Source organism: Anabrus simplex, chromosome 2, assembly GCF_040414725.1.
Source record: "Anabrus simplex isolate iqAnaSimp1 chromosome 2, ASM4041472v1, whole genome shotgun sequence".
Lineage (NCBI taxonomy): Eukaryota > Metazoa > Arthropoda > Insecta > Orthoptera > Tettigoniidae > Anabrus > Anabrus simplex.
The window spans coordinates 453,805,383-453,826,756 of NC_090266.1; the positions used below are offsets into that span (position 1 = coordinate 453,805,383).

A 21,374-nucleotide genomic window follows, 5' to 3' on the forward strand; every position below is an offset into this window, starting at 1 on the left:
CTGTTTAATATTGTAGCCCAGGTACACATACTCATCAATATTATCAAGGAAGTTACCACTGATGGTAACCTGCATGTTTCATGGACACATACTTTGAGTTTCTTGCAGGTTATATTTTCAGTTCCACCACTTGGGAGGCTTCCTTCAGTTCCTGCAGCATTGTTTCTAGTTCACCGTCATCACTGCTGGTGAAGAGGACATCACCAGCAAAGCCTCTTCTTCCTTTATATAACTGTAAATACTGTCTTATGGCGACGATGGGACATGAAAGGCCTAGGAGTGGGAAGGAAGCAGCCGTGGCCTTAATTAAGGTACAGCCCCAGCATTTGCCAGGTGTGAAAATGGGAAACCACGGAAAACCATGTTCAGGGCTGCCGACAGTGGGATTCGAACCCGCTATCTCCAGGATGCGAGCTCACAGCTTCGCGCCCCTAGCCGCACGGCCAACTCGCCCGGTATTTGTTCATTCAAAAGTACTTAGGTGCACAAACGCTGCACACTTGTTTCTGTAGTAGCTTATCTTATTGTACTTTCGTTGTATGAACATGAGATGCATGTGTCTGTTGCCCATCGTAAAATTATTCAGTTCATCGCAGATATGCGTACGTTGCATGCACAGTTAGGTTCTAATGCACTTTCGAGGCCTCAGGTACACAAGTGGTACAAATTCTTTCGTGAAGGTAGGACAGTCATTTCTAACACCACTAATGTACGCCGTCCCAGAGCCAGCATTACGCCGCGGAACATTTTGGGAGTTCAAACATTCTTAGTGACGTCACGCATTGTTCGAATCTTCGCTACTGGGCGTGTTGACCGTGGGGTTAGGGGCGTGCAGCTGTGAAATTGCATCCAGGAGACAGTGGGTTCGGAACCCACAGTCGGCACCCCTGAATATGGTTTTCAGTGGTTTCCTAGTTTCACATTAGGAAAAAGCTGGGGCTGTATCTTATTTTTTCCTATTTACTTTACGTTGCACCGACACAGATAGGTCTTATGGCGATGATGGGATAGGAAAAGGCTAGAACTGGGAAGGAAGCGGCCGTGGCCTTTATTAAGGTGCAGACCTTGCATTTGCCTGGTGTGAAAAGGGAAAACTACAGAAAACCACTTCGAGGATAGATGAGGTGGGAATCGAACCCACCTCTACTCAGTTGACCTCCCGAGGCTAAGTGGACCCCGTTCCATCCCTCGTGCCGGGCTGAGTGGCTCAGACAGTTAAGGCGCTGGCCTTCTAACCCCAACTTGGCAGGTTCGATCCTGGCTCAGTCCGGTGGTATTTGAAGGTGCTCAAATACGTCAGCCCCGTATCGGTAGATTTACTGGCACGTAAAAGAACTCCTGCGGGACTAAATTCCAGCACCTCGGCGTCTCCGAAGACCTTAGAAAGTAGTTAGTGGGACGTAAAGCAAATAACATTATTATTTCCATCCCTCGTACCACTTTTCAAATTTCTTGGCAGAGCCGTGAATCGAACCCGGGCCTCCGGAGGGTGGCAGATAATCACACTAATTACCACACCACAGATACGGACGATATGCACAGTCATAAGCTTGTAGTGTTTGTTGTTGTTGTAAATCTTCTTAAATTATGAATATAATAGCAATATTTATTTCCACACTTCTGCAATTACATTAAACTTAATTATCCACTATACATATGAATTATATATGTGGTAGTGATTAGTTCAGTGGATTAGCTTCTGGCTTCCCAACCAGAAGGCCGAGGTTTGAATCCCGGTCCATCTGGGTTAGAGAGTTCCATCTCAAGAATCACGTGGAGTCAGAAAGGGCCTCCGTTCTGAAACCCCGGGCCAAAACCAGAATGATCCTGAGAGGCTCCAGAGACCCTAGAAATAACTAGGACCAGCTGAAGAAAATAGCACAAATTAATTATGTACATGCAATAAAATTCATGTAAGTCAGGCTCCTTGGGGAAATGGTCAGCGTACTGGCCTTAGGTTCAGAGGACCCCGAATTCAAGATGAAACAGAATAAATCCTGTAGGACTGTTAACAGTGAAACTACATTTCCGTACTGAAAATAGCTGAATTGCATGAGGCAGAGGAGAAATAGTCTCCTTCGTACCATTTCCATATCAGATGCACGACTTAATTGGTCCATTATTTAGACAATTTTCAGGTGGCAAACGAATCAGCTCCCGGCAGAAACTCGTTAGTCAGCATGTCAATGTTGATGCGACTTCTTTCACCGAAATGAAGTAAAATGGTACAATACAGGAGTGAAGTATTTTAGTGTTAATTTGTCTTCTCTTGATTACACCCTTATAGTGATGGACGGAATGGTTCGTTAAATTAAGTTCCTGTGTTAATCTTGGCCTATCTTCGACACTGTTGTCTTCAGCCCAGTAAAATTAGATTTTTTTTACAATTTGTTTTACGTCGCACCGACACAGATGGGTGTTATGGCGACGAAGTGATAGGAAATAGCTAGGAGTGGTAACGGAGCATCCGTGGCCTTAACTGAGGTACAGTCTCAGTATTTGTCTGGTTTGAAAATGGGAAACCACGGAAATCCACTTTCGGGACTGCCGACAGTGGGGCTTGAACTCACTGTCTCCCGAATGCAAGCTGGTATCTACGTGACCCAAACCGAGGGTTTTTTACCCATAGAAAGACAATTATTCACATATAGATGCAGGGTTTTTAATTGACAGAAGAAAATAATTCCTCGTTTATTTTTATCTTCCGACTTCGGGACTGACTTTTAAATCAGTACATGTTACGTAAAATATTTTGAGTGGATATGGAAAAGGAAATTCATCAGTTTGATACTGAAACACTTGTGGGAGTATTGTGGTACTTTCCTGATATTTTCCGATCCAATAAACGACGTTTTTGGAATGATTCCTTGTATAATTAAACGGATAAGCTTTTCCAAATCTATATTCAACTAATTTCATTATCACACACGTTATAATAGTACAGCGTGTAAACATTTTATATTAAAAAGTTATTCACACATATTAAAATACACAGAATTGATTACCATGTTGTTCTGGGCCGAGAACAAGAAGTAACAGCAAATGATTGACCTCTGAGTGATCTACATGAAGAACATTTATAGTACTGGGCATTTATTTAACAGGAGGGATTAGCGTCACAAAGGAAATTATTCACTTGCGATGTTCCTCGTTTCATGTTAATCGAATAGGAAACAGTAAGGAGAAAGGCGAGAAAGGTTATTCCGCCTAGAAATGTTCTCTACTGAAACTGCAAACTCCATGTGGTCACGTTTAATGCTGTGGATAGACTTAAATATTAGATACACACCAGTAGAACCTGGTCCATTGTGTAGTTAACAATAACAGAGTGAAGGTTTGTCTGTAACGCGGGCTACTCTGAATAATGCCAGGAATAACCGAGCAAATATCTGTAGGAAGCGTTAATCACATCGTGTTCCGGCCATGTTCTTCCCTTCGTCTCTCTCTGAAAACACTTTCATCAAAGCTACAGAATTGAATCCCGACACAGCCGGTTGACATTTAAGAATGCTCAAATACGCGAGACTCGTGTCAATACAATTACTGTAAAGATAAAGAACACATCTCTAGTGAAACCTTTTTTGCCCTCAGTGGTCTCTTAAATCCAGAATAAATAAGGAAGCTTGAAGATTTCTATGACTGGTGATATAATGGTCATAGCCACGGGACCAACAGCTATAGCCCTACAAGATCGCGACTTTCCATTTCTAAAATGTCACGTGCAATGACCGTATTTCAGACCGCGATCACACTGATGAGAATTTTGTATGGGTTACTGTTGTCACGTCCTAGTTCATGAACCATGGGCAACGGCTGAGTGGCCTAGTAAGTGGGCATCTCGGACATATTCTGAGTCATGGCCGTCCTTTTGCTCAGGTGGCTAGGACTTTACAATACACCGGTGGTTCCTATTCCGTTAGAGGGGAGACCCTCACTTGGACTATGTGTAAGTTGGGTAGCATCCTGCTTCACAGAATTTACCGAGCTCAGAACATTTTAATCAAGCCTATGGCATTAACGGAGTCTCACTCCCATTTGACAGCCGAGGGACTCCTTGGAAACAACTTGGCGAACGAAATGGAATTCGATTGGGAGCTATTATTGGGGCTTATGGAAGAAAGAAAGAAAGAAAGAAAGAAAGAAAAACTGCCTGAGTCAGCAAAGAGGATGCATCTGGATGGGCTAGGAGTGAATACTATCCGGGTAAGGGGCATAAAGAGGAAGCGATAGGAGATTAAAGTGTACTTGACGAGTGTTAGAAAGGGAAGTGCGGAGTGTGGGGTAGGGCTGTTCATCAGAAATACTATTGCACGCTACATAGTTTATGTCAGGCACGTAAATGAGCGAATGATGTGGGTAGATATGACAGTTGGTGGAATTAGTCAAGAATTGTCTCAGTCGATTCACCATGTGCGGGTCCAGATGAGGATGAAGTTGACAAGTTTTATGAAGCATTGAGTGACATCGTAGTCATGGTCAACAGCAATGATAGGATAGTGCTAATGGGCGATTTCAATGCGAGAGTTAGAAACAGAACTGAAGGATATGAGAGGATGATTGGTAAATGTGGGGAAGATACGGAAACTAATATGAATGGGAAGCGTTTGCTGGACTTCTGTGCTAGTATGGGTTTAGCAGCTAGGAATACATTTTTCAAGTATAAGGCTATTCACCGCTACACATAGGAGGCAAGGGGTACCAGATCCAAAATAGACTATATCTTAACCGACTTCGAATTCAGGATGTTTGTTAGGCATGTGCAGCTTTTTCGGGAATTTTTCGATGATACAGACCACTATCTAATCTATAGTGAAGTATCTCTAGGCCTAGCATAGAGAAAGTGAAATATGTCTGCAAACGAATAAGGGTAGAAAATCACCAGGACGAGGAACTTAGACAGAAGTACAAGGATATGATTGCTAAGAAGTTCCGAACAGTGGACAGCAAGCAGGATCAGGATATAGAATGAGAATGGGTGGCATACAGAGACTCTGTAGTAGAGACAGCAAGAGGATGCCCAGGAACAACTGTGTATAAAGATGGAAAAGAAGCTAACATGATGGTGGGATGATGAAGTGGGAGCAGCTTGTAAACGTAAAAAGATGGCGTATCAGAAATGGCTCCAAACAAGGGCTGATGCAGACAAGGAATTGTACGTAGACGAAAGAAACAGATCGAAACAAATAGTTGTTAAATCCAGAAAGAATTCTTGGAAAGGTTATGCTAATAACCTGGAAAGGCTAGGTCAAGCAGCAGGAAACCTTTCTAGACAGTAATGAACAACATTAGGAAGGGGAGGGGGGTTGGGGTTGGAATAAATACAATGTGAATAGTGTTTTGGGTAAATCAGGTGAACTCATAGTAGATCCCAGGGAATCACTTGAGAGGTGGAGGGAATTTATTTAAATACTTTTCAACGTAAAAGGAAATCTTACTGGTGACGCTGCGAACATACAAGCTCATGGGGAGAAGGAAAATTATGTTGGGTGAAATTGCGGTTGAGAGAGTGGAACGGATGGTTAATACACTCCATTACCATAAGGCAGCAGGGGTTTATGAATTTAGACCCGAAATGGTGAAGTATAATGGAAAGGCAGAGATGAAATGGCTTCATACTCAGTAGTTGCACCTATCTATAAGCAAGGGAACTGGAAGGATTGCAACAAGTATCGTGGTATCTCATTGATTAGTATACTAGGCAAAGTATTCACTGGCGTCTTGGAAAGGGGGGTGCGGTCAGTGTTTAAGAGGATGTTGGATGAAAACCAGTGTGGTTTTTGACCACAGAGGGGCTGTCAGGATCAGATTTACAGTATGCGCCAGGCAATTGAAAAACGCTATGAGAGGAATATACATTTACGTTTAATTTTCGTAGATCTAGAGAAAGCATACGGCAGGGTACCGAGGAAAAAGATATTTGCCATGCTAGGGGACTGTGCGATTAAGGGTAGATTACTAAAAATCAATCAAAGGCATTTATGTTGACAACTAGGCTGCAGTGAGAATTGATGGTCGAATGAGTTCTTGGTTAAGGCTACTTGCAGGGGTTAGACAATGTTGTAATCTTTCACCTTTGTTGTTCGCAGTTTACATGGATCATCTGCTGAAAGGTATAAAGTGGCAGGGAGGTATTCAGTTAGGTCGATATTGAACCCTTTTGGTGAGGTCATGGGTTCAATATGTTGTAAGCAGTCCGGCCTATGCTTACGACTTGGTCTTAACGGCAGATTGTGCCGAAAGCCAGCAGTCTATCATGTTGAAACCTGAAAATAGGTGCAATGAGTATAGTATGAAAATTAACCTTTCGTATGAAAATTAACCTTTCGAAGACTAAATTGATGTCAGTAGTTAAGAAATCCAAGAGAATTTAATGTCAGATTGGTGATACGAGGCTGGAACAGGTAGATAATTTCAAGTATTTAGGTTGTGTGTTCTCCCAGGATGGCAGTATAGTAAAAGAGACTGAATCAAGGTCCAGTAAAGCTAATGCAGTGAGTTCGCAGTTGCGATCAACAGTATTCTGTAAGGTGGAGGTCGCTCCCTTACGAAACTATCTTTACATAGGTCTGTTTTCAGACCAACTTTGCTTTACGGGATTGAAATTTGGGTGGACTCAGGATGTCTTATTCATAAGATAGAAGCAACAGACATGAAAGTAGCGAGAATGATTGCTGGTACAAATAAGTGGGAACAATGAAAGAAGGAAACTCGGAATGAGGAGACAGAGGCTAAGTTAGGAATGGACTCTATGGAAGAAGCTGTACGCATAAACCGACTTCGGTGGGGGATTCATGTGAGGCGAATGGAGGAGGGTAGGTTAACTAAGATAATGCTGGACTCTGGTGTGAAGGGTGTGAGAAGTAAAGGGAAATCAACACGACGATGGTTAGACTCAGTTTCTAACGATTGAATGATAAGATGTATAGAACAAAACGAGGCCAGCGAATTGGTTACAAACAGAGGATTGTGGCGTCGTTTCGTAAATTCACAGAGGCTTGCAGACTGAGCGCTGAAAGGCATAACGGTTTATAATGATGTATGTGTGTATGTATGAAAAATTCGCTGATGAAAAATTAATAATAATACTAATGTTAATATTCTTATCGTTACTATTATTATCATCATCACCTTGCTTTACGGGATTACCGCCTCAAAGGCAGTATCCTGGTGTGTGAGACTGTGGGTCGGGTGATACAACCGGAGAGGAGGACCACTACCTTGTCTGGACGGCCGCACCTGCTATGCTGAACAGGGGTCTTGCGTGAGGATGGGAAGATTGGAAGGGATAGACAAAGAAGAGGAAAGGAAGCTGCAGTGGCCTTAAGTTAGGTACCATCCCGGCATTTGCTTGGAGGAGATGTGGGGAAACCACGGAAAATCACTTCGAGGATGGTTGAGAAGGGAATCGGACCCCCTTCTGTTCAGTTCACCTCCCAAGTCTGAGTGGTCCTCGTTCCAGCCCTCGTACCACATTTCAAATTTCGTGGCAAAGCCGGGAATAGAACCTGGGCCTCCGGGGGTGGCAGCTAATCACGCTAACCACTACACCACAGAGGCGGACATCATCATCTTTCTGAACCTATAAATAGACAGTATTCTCTGCTCAGTCCAACATCTTCATGCACTGAGACGCTCGAATTTCTGACGATAACGATATTCTCTATATTTTAAGCAATAACCGTGTATTCTCTCTTTATATATAATTATCAGTAGCTTAAAATACATTTAAACTTATTGTTCCACTGATATATCTGACTAATTTGATCGTCTAAAACTGCATATGTGATATTTGTTTCGTTTTATTTTGTTCCAAATCATTTGCGGTATTCGAGGTCACTAAATAGCACTCAGAAAATTTGCTAGAAAGACGATTCGCCCGCTTTTATATTGCGCTCCCTAAGATAGGGTCTTCTTCACTATTAAAGTAGTTTGCTCGCGTTGTTGGGAATCGATTTTCATTAGCGCACAATTGAACTGAATGTGCACTTAAGTACGTGATTTACTACCCTTTTCCTGAATGATTCTTGATATCTGAAATTTCGTTACGGAGTGATGTAAGAAATGGACAGCGTTTGTAAGGTAAAGTACTGATAATAGGCCAATTCGAAAAAAATATATATTTAATTTGCTGTGACTCAAGCAATGCGAATGACAAATGAAAACCATAACCATCATCGAGAAGTAAAGTGGACAATATTACTTTCACACAAATAACGCATTGGAAATAAGACTGTTTACTTGTGTGAAATACTAATGCCTTTAAATATATTCGAATATAGTAGCACACTTTGTTGGATATTTGTATGTTTATTGATTTTTGAATACTGGGCGAGTTGGCCGTGCGGTTAGGGGGCGCAGCTGTGAGCTCGCATCCGGGAGATAGTGGGTTCGAATGCCACTGTCGGCAGCCGTGAAGATGGTTTTCTGTGGTTTCCCATTTTCTCTCCAGGCAAGTGCTGTGTCTGTACCTTAATTAAGGCCACGGCCGCTTCCTTCCCATTCCTAGGCCGCTCCTGTCCCATCGTCGCTGTAAGACTTATCTGTGTCGGTGCGACGTAAAGCAAATACCAAAAAAAAAAAAAAAAAAAAGAACAACAACAATGTTTTCGAATACCGGTATGCCGAGTGGTACAACTGCCCCTATTTTATTCCGAACATATGCAACCTGCTAGGAATTAAATGTCTCTTAGTCCTATTGTGCAACATCTTACAGCAATTTTATGTGCAGTTTGGTCGATATAGATTTCCCAGCATAATGCAAAAACGGTACAAGAGACAGTAAGTGAGGCCCATCCCAAGAACACTGTACACTGTACTGAATGGAGTACAGTACTCTAGTCATTTTCACGAAATGTTACTGTACTGTACAAACCATTGCCACTCCTACATCAGTCGGTAAAAAACTGCGCACCTGATTGGTCCGGGAGGCCATTTTTTGGTAGAAAAGGGCGGTCAGGGTATCATAGAAAACGTGATAGGTTCTGACCAATTACACACATGGCAATTCACCGCCATTTTGTATAGTTTCATCACATGAAATTGATAGAAACGTGTTTTTTCGCAGTATCTATGTCACGCAAATGCTGTACAGCAAATGTGATAGCTTACGCCATCTAATTACTATCATTAGAGCATTCAATAAATTCATAAAAACGGGCTATAAGGCTGTAACACTTCAGTAACTTCTCGAAGCGAGAACTTTCGTTCTCTTCGTGAATACAGAGTTATAAGGGTTGAACTTTCACGCTAGAAGTAGCTACGCGGAATTTCGTATGATAGATGTACCTGAGTCCGCCTCTGTGGTGTAGTGGTTAGCGTGATTAGCTGCCACCCCCGGAGGTCCGGGTTCGATTCCCGGCTCTGCCACGAAATTTGAAAAGTGGTACGAGGGCTGGAACGGGGTCCACTCAGCCTCGGGAGGTCAACTGAGTAGAGGTGGGTTCGATTCCCATCTCAGCCATCCTGGAAGTGGTTTTCCGTGGTTTCCCACTTCTCTTCCAGGCGAATGCCGGGATGGTACCTCACCTAAGGCCACGGCCGCTTCCTTCCTTCTTCCTTGCCTATCCCTTCCAATCTTCCCATCCCTCCACAAGGCCCCTCTTCAGCATAGCAGGTGAGGCCGCCTGGGCGAGGTACTGTTCATACTCCCCAGTTGTATCCCCCGACCAAGAGTCTGAAGCTCCAGGACACTGCCCTTGCGGCGGTATAGGTGGGATCCCTCGCTAAGTCCGGGGGAAAAACCGAACCTGGAGGGTAAACAGATGATGATGATGATGATGATGATGATGATGATGATGATGATGATGATGATGATGATGTACCTGAGTAGGCTACTTGAAGCAGCGAGGGGTCAAGCGCTCATTGAGCCACGCCTTTTCTAATTTTCATTTCGTACTTGCCTAGGCATCCTTTACGAAGATTTTGCTTTTCTGAAGCCTCAGATACTCTTCTAAGGAAAGTATAATAAATAGATATAATAAATATCGCCACGTAAGCACCGACTACGGGCAAGTGAACCTGCAACATTATGCTGGGTTCATTCAACCAAGTAAAGTAAAAGTAAACTCGTGTCCTCATCCCGAGGTGGTACAGCTCTTTTCAGGCACACTTCCGAAGGAGGTGAGCTGCATGTACCATTTCAATCACATACCAGCACTCCTGCCATTCTTAAATTTCAGGCAGTACCGGGAAACGAACCCGGTTCCCCGAGGACAGCAGCTAACAACACTAACCGTTACGCTACAGAGGCGGATATTCAACCAAGTAATAGGTACATACTCTAGGCACAGGGAATAGTTGCAACTATCTGGGCTTAAGAGAGACATGACTCTTTAGCACACTGTGGTGTTTGCAGCAAGGTAAAGTCCAACTCGTTGGCTGAATGGTCAGCGTACTAACCTGCGGTTCAGAGGTCCCGGGTTCGATTCGAGAGCGGGTCGGGGCTTTTAACCTTCATTAGTTAATTCCAATGGCCCGTGAGCTGGGTGTTTGTGCTGTCCCCAACATCCCTGCAACTCACACACCACACATAACACTACCTTCCACCACAATAACACGCAGTTACCTACACATGGTAGATGCCGCCCACCCTCATCGGAGGGTCTGCCTTACAAGGGCTGCACTCGGATAGAAATAACCACACGAAATTATAATTATTAGCAAGGTAAACCTTTCTGCACAATCGATTTCAAAACTTATAATATACGAGATCAGTTTCGAAGCAATAGCCTAGATTATTCCATTAATACAGAGTTACGAGATGTTGTCGCCTGAAGTGGCTACATGATACTAACTGCAGTCAGCATGTGATGTTTTCCAGGGATTCAGATTTCGAATCTATTTACAAGCTTTTTTTCATTTTATTTTTTATTATACTCGTAAAGGCATTCGTGATTAATGTTTAACTCCTTAATTCTCAAAAGTCATTTTTCACCTGTACAAAGAAAGCATGTCCGCCTCCGTGGTGTAGTGGTCAGCGTGATTAGCTGCGACCCCCAGAGGTCCGGGTTCGATTCCCGGCTCTGCCACGAAATTTGAAAAGTGGTACGAGGACTGGAACGGGGTCCACTCAGCCTCGGGAGGTCAACTGAGTAGAGGTGGGTTCGATTCCCACCTCAGCCATCCTGGAAGTGGTTTTCCGTGGTTTCCCACTTCTCCTCCACGCCAATGCCGGGATGGTACCTAACTGAAGGCCACGGCCGCTTCCTTCCCTCTTCCTTGCCTGTCCCATCCAATCTTCCCATCCCTCCACTAGGCCCCTGTTCAGCAAAGCAGGTGAGGCCGCCTGGGCGAGTTCCTGGTCGTTCTCCCCAGTTGTATCCCCAACCCAAAGTCTGAATCTCCAGGACACTGCCCTTGAGGCGGTAGAGGTGGGATCCCTCACTGAGTCCGAGGGAAAAACCGACCGAGGGTAAACAGATTACGACCGACAAAGAAAGCATACATAAGAAAATAAATCTAAATCACGACCAGTTCTCATATTTCGAAACTCTCCTATGTTTGTTTTTAAGTAGCCCTTAGAAGAGCTATTTGCAATAAAGTAAGCTATTACCGGCAGAGGCAAACGACTACAATTATTGAAGCGCACTTATTTTCAACATTATGACACACCCATTCAACCAAGCAACCGCGTACGTTCTACTCGAAGAACGACTAACAGCGGTCTAACTTCATATGTAGGACACATGAAACAGTACATCGTGATATTTGCAGTAATGTGCCAGCACCTACTGCACGGTTAGCGCAGAAGCAAACCTTAGGTATTCACGGGATAATTATGTGAATATAGTACTACATTATGGGGAAATAAGGCAGAATTCACGGGAAGCCAGACGCATGTATGAAGAACGATTTCGTGGACGAAGGCTGCCAACTGCCGATATATTTCTAAGATTTGAATGACGTTTGCGTGCAACGGGATCATTTCATACATTACCCCGCATTCGGGATGCTCCAGTGACGTCAGGAAACAACGAGGAAGTTGTTCAAAACGCAATTGCGTACAGCCCGCATACAAGCTCACGGGAAATTGAAAATGAACTGAACATCATTCATGTATTTGTACTGCAGATAATGCACCGCCATAAATTCCACCCCTACCCCGTTATGATACGGTTAAGAATGTGGCTCCAGTAGGATGGAGCTCCTCCACACTGTTCGTTGGAAGTACCGAAACCACTTTCATAGGACATATCCTGGACGATGGATTGGACGAGGGGGTCCTTTCACATGGCCGGCTAGATCACCTGACCTTATTTTACTAGATTTGTTCCTCTGGGTTTGTTTAAAGGAGAGTCTATGAACGGGAGCCCGATTCATTTACGACGGCTCATCACTGAAGCCTGCAGGCAGGTTCCACCACACATGTTTCAGTGCCGTGCTCAGATTTATATTAACGAAGGAGGTGGCCATTTTGAACAGTTTCCTTTCTTTCTTTCTTTCTTTCTTTCTTTCTTTCTTTCTTTCTTTCTTTCTTTCTTTCTTTCTTCCTTAATCTGTTTACCCTCCAGGGTCGGTTTTTCCTTCGGACTCAGCCAGGGATCATTTTGAATATTTGCTTCAATAATCGAATGGCCATACACAATCATATTGCACCTCTGTCGGTAATAGCTTACGTTACTGCAAACAGCTTTTTTAAGGGCTACTAAAAACAAACATAGCAGAGTACATGCAATATGAGAACTGATCGTGATTTAGATTTATTTTCAAGAGCGCGACTCACCCGAACATTAACAAAGAAATAAAAATATTGGTCCTACTTGTACATCCTCTTCTAAGTTTCAGCACACTTGGCTGTCGCGAGTTGTCATTTACTGATGTTATGTCTGTACCACTTCTAGCCAGTCAGCCATCATATTCTCTGTACTTGACGTTTCTGTGATACAGAATATTCGCGATTCTTTACCATCAGTCAGTATTTTATCATGAATGCTGACTTCGTTGACATGAATACACGTATTATAGAAAGCGCAGTAAGACCAGACATTGCTGTGATTAGCCAAGGTCATTATATTTAGGTTAGGCTACAATCGCAGGTTGCATAGAATTGGGTGGATAGGGGCAGCTGTAACGCCCGGTATATGTGCATCACTTTTACTGTTTAAGTGCAAGAAAATATTGCTCATTTTAGTATATGAGTATGTCCTCTACGTTTAAACCATACAGGGTTGAATTTGAAAATTGTCGCTTAGAAACCACATTCAGTATGGTCGTAACCGTGGCCTGTATTGGAATCGCTGAGCTTCAGCTTCCCAGATCTCTTATGGTACACGGTTTTCCTTATGATACAGAAGTTCGGGAAATCATGGTGTTTTTTCTATTTACTGGGGCACTTTTGAACTGAATTTCCCTTTATTGAACAGAAGGATGGCAGGTCTAAAGATCTCTTCGGAGTTCTAAACCTACATTTCAGGATAAATGTGATATGATACTGCTTGAAAATTGTTCAATAGAGTGTCAATAATCTTAGAAATGTGTATTTTTCTTGTTTCTATTTCAGCTTCGATGCCCGAGGGAAGTCCATGGATGAGGCTAAACATTGGGCAGATGAACAGACGTTAGGTGGACGAGCGTACTTTCGAGTTTCCGACAACCCAGCGAAGCTGACGGTGGAGAATGTCCGCGATTCTGATGGAGGCATTTATCGCTGTCGAGTCGACTTCAAACGGTCGCCCACCAGAAACACGAAAGTTAATCTCACTGTACTCAGTAAGTATTTCATTCAGATCTCTCTTAATAATATCACTGGACTCTTTTGTCAGTTTTTTTAAATTTTATATTAAATCGGCATACTTCAAGCGTCATACTGTGTTGTTGATATACTAATATACAAACGAAATCAGACAGAATTATCAGGATATTACCAATTTTATGAGTAGTAAATGATGTACTGTATCTTAATTATTACATTTTTAGATAATTATTTAGCTGCTTTGTTGATTGGATACGAGTTTTCTCTAACATGGCAAACTCAGTTTATGATTAAAGAGGCAATGTGGTAAAAGTGTGTTCGGTATGGATGTGAGTTGATTTTTGTACAGTATCGAAAGATCCGGAATATGATGTTGTCGACTTCTCAACGGAAAAACCTAAATATTAAAGATCTTCCAGCTTTAGTGGACCACTCCGTTTGTACATTAGTAAAGCCGTCAGTATGTAGGTACTCTCAGAATATTGATCCTAATGATTCATTAAAGTTTAGAGTATATCATATTACTACCCTTCTTTGCTTGTTGTATAGGAATTGTTTGATAATATATGTTAGGATGGTGTATTTACCTTTGGGGTCTACGATCGAAATAATGTTTTGAGACTTGATACGGTAACATTTCAGTACAAACCCGGAGTGAATGTGAAGAAACAGGAGTCAGGAACACACAGAACACCACGGACAATGCCGTGCATGAAATCTTGAATCTCTGAACTGTGGTGTTTAACAGTCTTAACGTGGCAAGTTGGTTGCCCTAAGAGGAAGAGTATATTGACTTTAAGAATGAAATACAAATGTTAGTATTAAATGCTTTTACTAGTCATCGACATCAACATTTAAAAAGTCGAATAGTTTCTCCAATGAGCAGCCGATATGAAATTCCTTTGAAGTATCACAGTGAAGATAAGAATAGATAGAATCAGAAGTAATGAGAGAAATGAGGATTAGAGTTTCAACTACAGGGAAGGGTAGAAATAAGCAAGAGCTAAAATGGTATGGGCACATGACGCAAATGGGAGAAAACCAAGTTCCAAGGAAAGTATTCATAAAAACAATGAACAGGAAAGAGACCACAAGGATGGTCTTGAAAGTGGTGGATGAATGCAGTGGAGAAGGGCATAGAGAGAAGAAGAGGAAATATAGAAGAAATAGTGGAAGTAGGAAAATATTGGGGAAAGACAGGCAACGATGGAGGTCCTTGATTCATAACCCTACCCAGGAGAGAACTAGAGACCGAAAATGAAGACAAGAAGAAGAGAAGATGTATTAAAAAGCCGCGATGTATTTTGTATTGTGCAGAAGGTGCCCACCTCTGTTCAGGACACCATATATACTCCTCATAAGAATAAAATGTGTACTTCGGCCAAGTTTAAAAGGAGTATCGTTAGAAGAAATTCACTGTACAGATTGCACCTAAGAAATATACAGAGTGGTTAATGTAAGATTTTCCTCTCATAGCGAACTGCCGCGAGATTCCCCACGTTTGAACCGTACCCGTCTGGCTTGTGTCACAACTTCATCCGATACGAAGCTATAGGGAGAAAGATTGTAGGTGTGGCAACCTTTGGCGTTCTCAATTTTATGTGAAGAGACGTTCAGTTTACTGGTAACTATTGGACGTTAAAGGTGTGTTGCACGGTTTATAATGGCGATAGTTAAGTACATTCATTCACAGAGAGTATTAAAAGGTCGATTGTTATTTTCAAACCGATTAAAATGTGCCATCGCAAAGTTTCGTCGTTACTTTATTAGTTCGTCGATACTATCGAAACGTTACGTTAATCAGCTCGTTCACAAGTGCAGATTTCAATGCAAGAATAAAATTTTGCAATTGGCTAATGAGTAATGATCACACCGGTATCGTGGACCAAATTTTATTTTTATCTGCGACGAAAATGCTTCCATTTGAGTGGATATACCAGTTCGCAAAACACCAGGATATGTGATACTGGGTACCTGCACATTTTACAAATATGAGACCTCTGCATAATGTTAAGATTGGTGTACAGTTCGCCATTAGTAACCGATCAGGATACGATCATTTACGACCGAAAAATTTTCTTGTGAAATTGTCGAAGAAGAAAACACGTACTGCTATTTCCAGTAGGATAGTGAGACAGCCCGGTGCATAAATCTATATGATGGTTACGGTAGGTATGTGATGATTATCAAATTATCAGTCAAGCCTTACGGCCATCTCGTTCTGCTGACTAAAGCACTTGCAATCTTTATATATGGGGAAGTATTTACAAAACACATATCAAAGCACTTCACCTTATTGAACATTAGGTTATGAAGTTTTTAACTGTAAGAACCTTTTTAGCACTGAAATTGATTTTTCCGTAATTCTTTCTAAATGTACTGCAAAAATTTTACAAAACGTTTCGTTATTTATTCTTGGATAAATCCAGACAGTTTAAAGTAATCCTATATTTTCTTTTGCACCATCAAGACCTTTTGAATATTATCTACTCAATATGGGACTGAAATGAAATGGCGTATGGCTTTTAGTGCCGGGATGTGTCCGAGGACTTCGGCTCGCCAAGTGCAGGTCTTTTGATTTGACGCCGGTAAGCGTCCTGAGTGTTGTAATGAGGATAAAATAAGGATGAAGACGACACATACATCCAGTCCCCCGTGCCAGAGGAATTAACCAATTATGGTTAAAATTCCTGACCCTCTCGTGATTCGAACCCGAGACCCCTGTGACCAAAGGCCATCACACTAACAATAGGTGGACAATATGTGACTCAATTGAGGTATTTAAGCGAGTCCATCTTCATCTTTTCTGTTCAAAAAATAATGCTTAATATTTCGTACCTCTTCAGTTCCTTGTTTCCTTGTCATTGAAGGGTAGTCGCCTTGGCGCCCACATCATCGTATGATCCACTCTCATCCTTGTCACCACAGTCAAGATCTTCTGTGAGTTCATTGATGTCGGTCGACACATTTTGTGTGTACCGTGCATCGTCAACAGTGGCATAATATTCAGATCCACCTAATGCTTACAGCAACTCTTTAAATTCATCCTCATTAAGCTCAAGTTACTTGACACTGTCATCAATGGCCGAAGCACGGTCATTTTTACGAACCGAGCTCGATAGCTGCAGTCGCTTAAGTGCGGCCAGTATCCAGTAATCGGGAGATAGTTGGTTCGAGCCCCACTGTCGGCAGTCCTGAAGATGGTTTTCCGTGGTTTCGCACTTTCACACCAGGCGAATGCCGGGGCTGTACCTCAATTAAGGCCACGGCCGCTTCCTTCCAGTTCCTAGGCCTTTCCTATCCCATCGTCGCCGTAAGACATATCTGTGTCGGTGCGACGTAAAGCAAATAGCAAAAATAGCGTTGTTACGAAAAAATTCTGCCTCTTTGAAGTAGTTTCTGACTGTAGGCTGAACATAACCACAGATTCACGTCTAGCACGTTGATGCATTTTGCCGGTTCGTCCTCAGATTCAATGGTATTAATTCGAGATCAAATATTGTGACGGTGACCACCATTACTGTCCCCAAGCGGTTTAGCTTGGCCTCTCCTGAGCAGTCGACGTCACCGAGTTATTTGCCCTACCCGGCAACGCGCAGGCAGTCAGTCAGGAACGAATTAGGAGCGCAAGGCCAGCCTTTCTCTGTCATCGCTCTGTTCTCTCCCTGGGTGCCTTTGACCGCTGCTGGAAACCTCGAGACGACTGGGGGTCGAGAGTGTTCTTGACGTAACTAGCTCCTAGACTGTTCTGGAACTATTAGGCCTGCCTATACAACCCAGTCACTCGACCGGTGAACAGTACGTTCGGCTTGGCTTGGCTTCGCTGTCGATGAATCGCCGCACGACGATCGAGGTGATGATTGAGAAAGCCCCATTCTCGGTGTCGTACGCAGGCCTATAGTACACCAGGAGCCCTGGAAGTCCGTGAAGCCCGAAGAGAAGTTGAACTGCAGCTTGGGTTTTACTCCTTGTCTGAGCTGGATATTCACATCCTCCATTGCCGACACGACGTTTCTGTCAACTGCAGCACACACGTTTTTAAAAGATATTATGTTGTGTCTAATCCTGAAATTGTCAATCCAGTCTCCAGATGATTAAAAATCGTGAAACCCTAATTCCTGAGGGATATGACGATGATGATGATTGTTATTGTTGAATAAAAGGGGCCTAACATCTAGGTCACCGGCGATTTCGAGTGACTTTCCACAGATAAGAGGTCCACTCATAAGTACAGTATATTGTTGGTACAAGCACGACAAAGCCAGTGAAGAGTTAAATGGTCGACTTTCAAGCCAGACGTGTCGGGAAACGAGCATTTAACAGGAAGGCTTCCGTTACCTGTCCACGATTGAATGATATCTTTTTTCATTTTTTTAAATGTCGTTCATCTGAGTTTTCCGATAGCACATCATCCGGCCAAGTGTCGAGTGACAAGTTTCTGTTTTCCGTACACAATGCCAATTTCAGCAATTTCATTTAATGTTAATTGTTTACATGACGAAGAGTACACCCGCGGTATCCCCTGCTTGTCGTAAAAGGCGACTAAAAGGGGTGACCAAGGAATGATCGAATTAGAACCATGAAACTACTTGTAATTAAATGGCTGTAATTAAATCGCTTTTACTTGCGAGTAATACCAATATGTTGGGTAAACAATAGGTTTGTGATTAGTAGCGAGAGTGTATGCTGCCGGCTGGGTTTTACAATACCTTTGATTAGTACCACTATATGAGCGACACAATGGGTGAGCGACACCATGGGTCTGCCTTGCCTATGATTAGTACCCACAATGTGAGGAACACCACGGGATAGTACGAGTACCTGTGGTTAGTACGCCTGTAAACGGCGCCGCAATGTGAGAAACGCCATAGGTCTGTGTTACAGGTGCGCATTACATTACCTGTGAGTAGTACCATAATATATGGAATACCGCGAGTCTACGCTACTTTTGATTAGTACCGCAACGTGACAAAAACCATGGTTCTACTTTCCTAGCGATAAGTACCACTATGAGGGGCCGATGACCTGGAATTTGGACCCGTGTAGACTACAAGCATCATCGATTCAGTATTGTGCTTTAGACGTAGTCCCTTGGTTAGTAATACTATTCTTTAACGCTAGTTTCTAGGAATGTGGGGCGTTGCAGGTCAGATCCACTGATTGTTTTAAATACATATCCATCCATTCATTCTTTGTCCTCGCGTTTTGAATTCTGGTCAGTGGAGGATTTTTAGACCTGTAAATTGTCATTACGTTCCGTCTCATTTCGTACCATTAAGGGCCGATGACCTAGATGTTAGGCCCCTAGAAACAACAGGTATCATCATCATCATCATCATCATCATCATCATCATCATCATCATCATCATCGACCGTTTGCGTTTCCGTGCCATTTTAAGACACTTCACAATATACATTGCAGCAAGAACTGTATTATACACTGAGTTGCAACACTTGGGTACACTTTAAACGCAATAAATACATATGGTTGCCACCAAAATCGTAACAACTACTCCGCGGCAATACAAATTGTGGCAATTTTAGCATCATTGTTTCCTCCTATTTCCAGGAATTTTAGTTGAGCTCTTTCATGCTGTCCATTATTTAGAAGTTTTAAATTAATACTGAGGTATAATTTTCAATGCCCGCGTCCATTCTTGAGAATGACCGTTGTATAGAAGTTATTGTTTCATTAAAGACCATAAGTTATATTTCTGCCGTAGAATTAAAAATGTCCGTTAATTAGATATGTCCGCAATTCACTAGTGTCCGTTGTTACGATTGTCATTGTACCTTGCAAAAAACAACGCTTCCCATACATGCACATGCATTTACTCATTTTAGCAAAACAAAGAATGTCGATACCTCAGATGGAAAGGGGGTTATTTTATTTACGCTTAGAATGTACGACGTGTTCTGTGCTTGGAATAATGATTGACGATATGGTCAACCGCACGGGGTTACGCAGATTAATGTTTAGAGTCGTGGATATTGTTTTTGAGGAATAATATTGTGAAAATTATGAACATTGTGGAATTGCAGAAATCTGTCCTTTAGTGGAATGTTTCACTCTAGCTCAAGCTGAAAGAGCATTCTCTGCCGAAAGCGGGAACGGCTTGACAAATATATCGAAGTCGGTCTGGATTCCTTCGAATACTTGGAACCTCCTTGAAAACGGACCGGTTGCCAGCTGGCAAGCCGACTGTGCTGCTGTTGTGTGGCAGTATTGCTAATCTATCTCTTATCCTCACCCCTCGATCTCCTTCCGCTCGGCGCGCAAAGCAGGAGCGCGAACGGAACGTTCACACCCGAGGGGCGCTGTTTGGCTGGTCCCGGCGAAATTAAACGGCTGACAATTTAGATTTTAAATGTGTATTGAGATAACAAAGTAACAGTTCATCGTTAACGAGTGACGTTAAGCCACTAGCGAAAAAAATCATTAATAATTTCTTGAATGTTTGTTGGAAGTAAACATGAACACTTCAAGACCATTTTCACAGAAACTTTCAAAATATAAATTATAACTGAAGTATTCATGGGAATGAAATGCCAGATTTCGAACGATGGATACAGGGGTAAAGGGATATGAACCATAGTCATCCACCCGCAGGAGACTGATCAACTAGGTACTAAAACCTGATATGTAATACATATAGGATTCTCAACTGCTCATCTGAACAGGAATGAATTCCTAATAATAATAATAATAATAATAATAATAATAATAATAATAATAATAATCTGTATATAAACTGAAGTTCAGCTTCCTTCCATATTTATTAATGTAATTCATTACTTCGCTTTGATGTTTCTAGAATGAATAATGATATCAATTTACACTAAAGCTGTACAGCTACTATATAGGTTCTGTGTGATTGTGGTCGTGGATTTACCAGTTACGGGGTAAATGGAAACCTACAACCTGTTTTCCAGTCATTGACCGAGTCAGGGATGTATTGAATTAAACATATATAGGCTGATATTACAATGGGGTGGCCACTCCCAAGGTGATTTATTAATGAGTGATAAATACTATGAAATGATAATGGAGAGTGTTGCTGGAATGAAAGAGGACAGGGAATACCGGAGTACCCGGAGAAAAACCTGTCCCACCTCCGCTTTGTCCAGCATAAATCTCACATGGAGTCACTGGGATTTGAAACATGGTATCCAGCGGTGAGAGGCCGACGCGCTGCCGTCTGAGCCACGGAGGCTCCTCCAGTTACGGGGTAATTAACATTTATTTTGCATTGAAATTAGAATTACGATTACTACAGTATAACAATCCAACTCATCAACCTGGCTTGTCAGTAAGGCTACATCGTTCTTCTAAAATTATTTTATTTTATTTTTTCATTGGAATCCTGAATGATCAAGATACACTTACAATAGTTTAGGCGATACTCTAAATGAACCTTTAATCTACTGTGAGATTTTCTGTGATCTCAACACAGATTGACTTAAAGGTAAAGACATTATCTTTGCACATAATTTTATATGCAGATAAATTCTCATATCGATCAAAATAATTTTGATATTTTACAAGGTGATAGGCCTACTCTAAAATCACTAGTGAATAATTCGTTTATTTAATATATTGAAACCGGGCGAGTTGGCGGTGCGGTTAGTGGCACGCAGCTATGAGCTTGCATCCGGGAGGTAGTTGGTTCAAACCCCACTGTCG

The 21,374-nt window shown here is 42.3% G+C and overlaps 1 protein-coding gene across 1 annotated transcript in view; it reads left to right on the plus strand.

The window, feature by feature from the left end:
* The window catches only part of LOC136863574 (uncharacterized), a 503,819-nt gene that overhangs the window by 157,460 nt on the left and 324,985 nt on the right, over window positions 1–21,374 (plus strand). Inside the window, exon 5 of the mRNA XM_067139955.2 lies at window positions 13,499–13,707. Within this exon, the coding sequence (XP_066996056.2) occupies window positions 13,499–13,707 (209 nt within the window). The remainder of the gene's footprint in view (window positions 1–13,498; window positions 13,708–21,374) is intronic.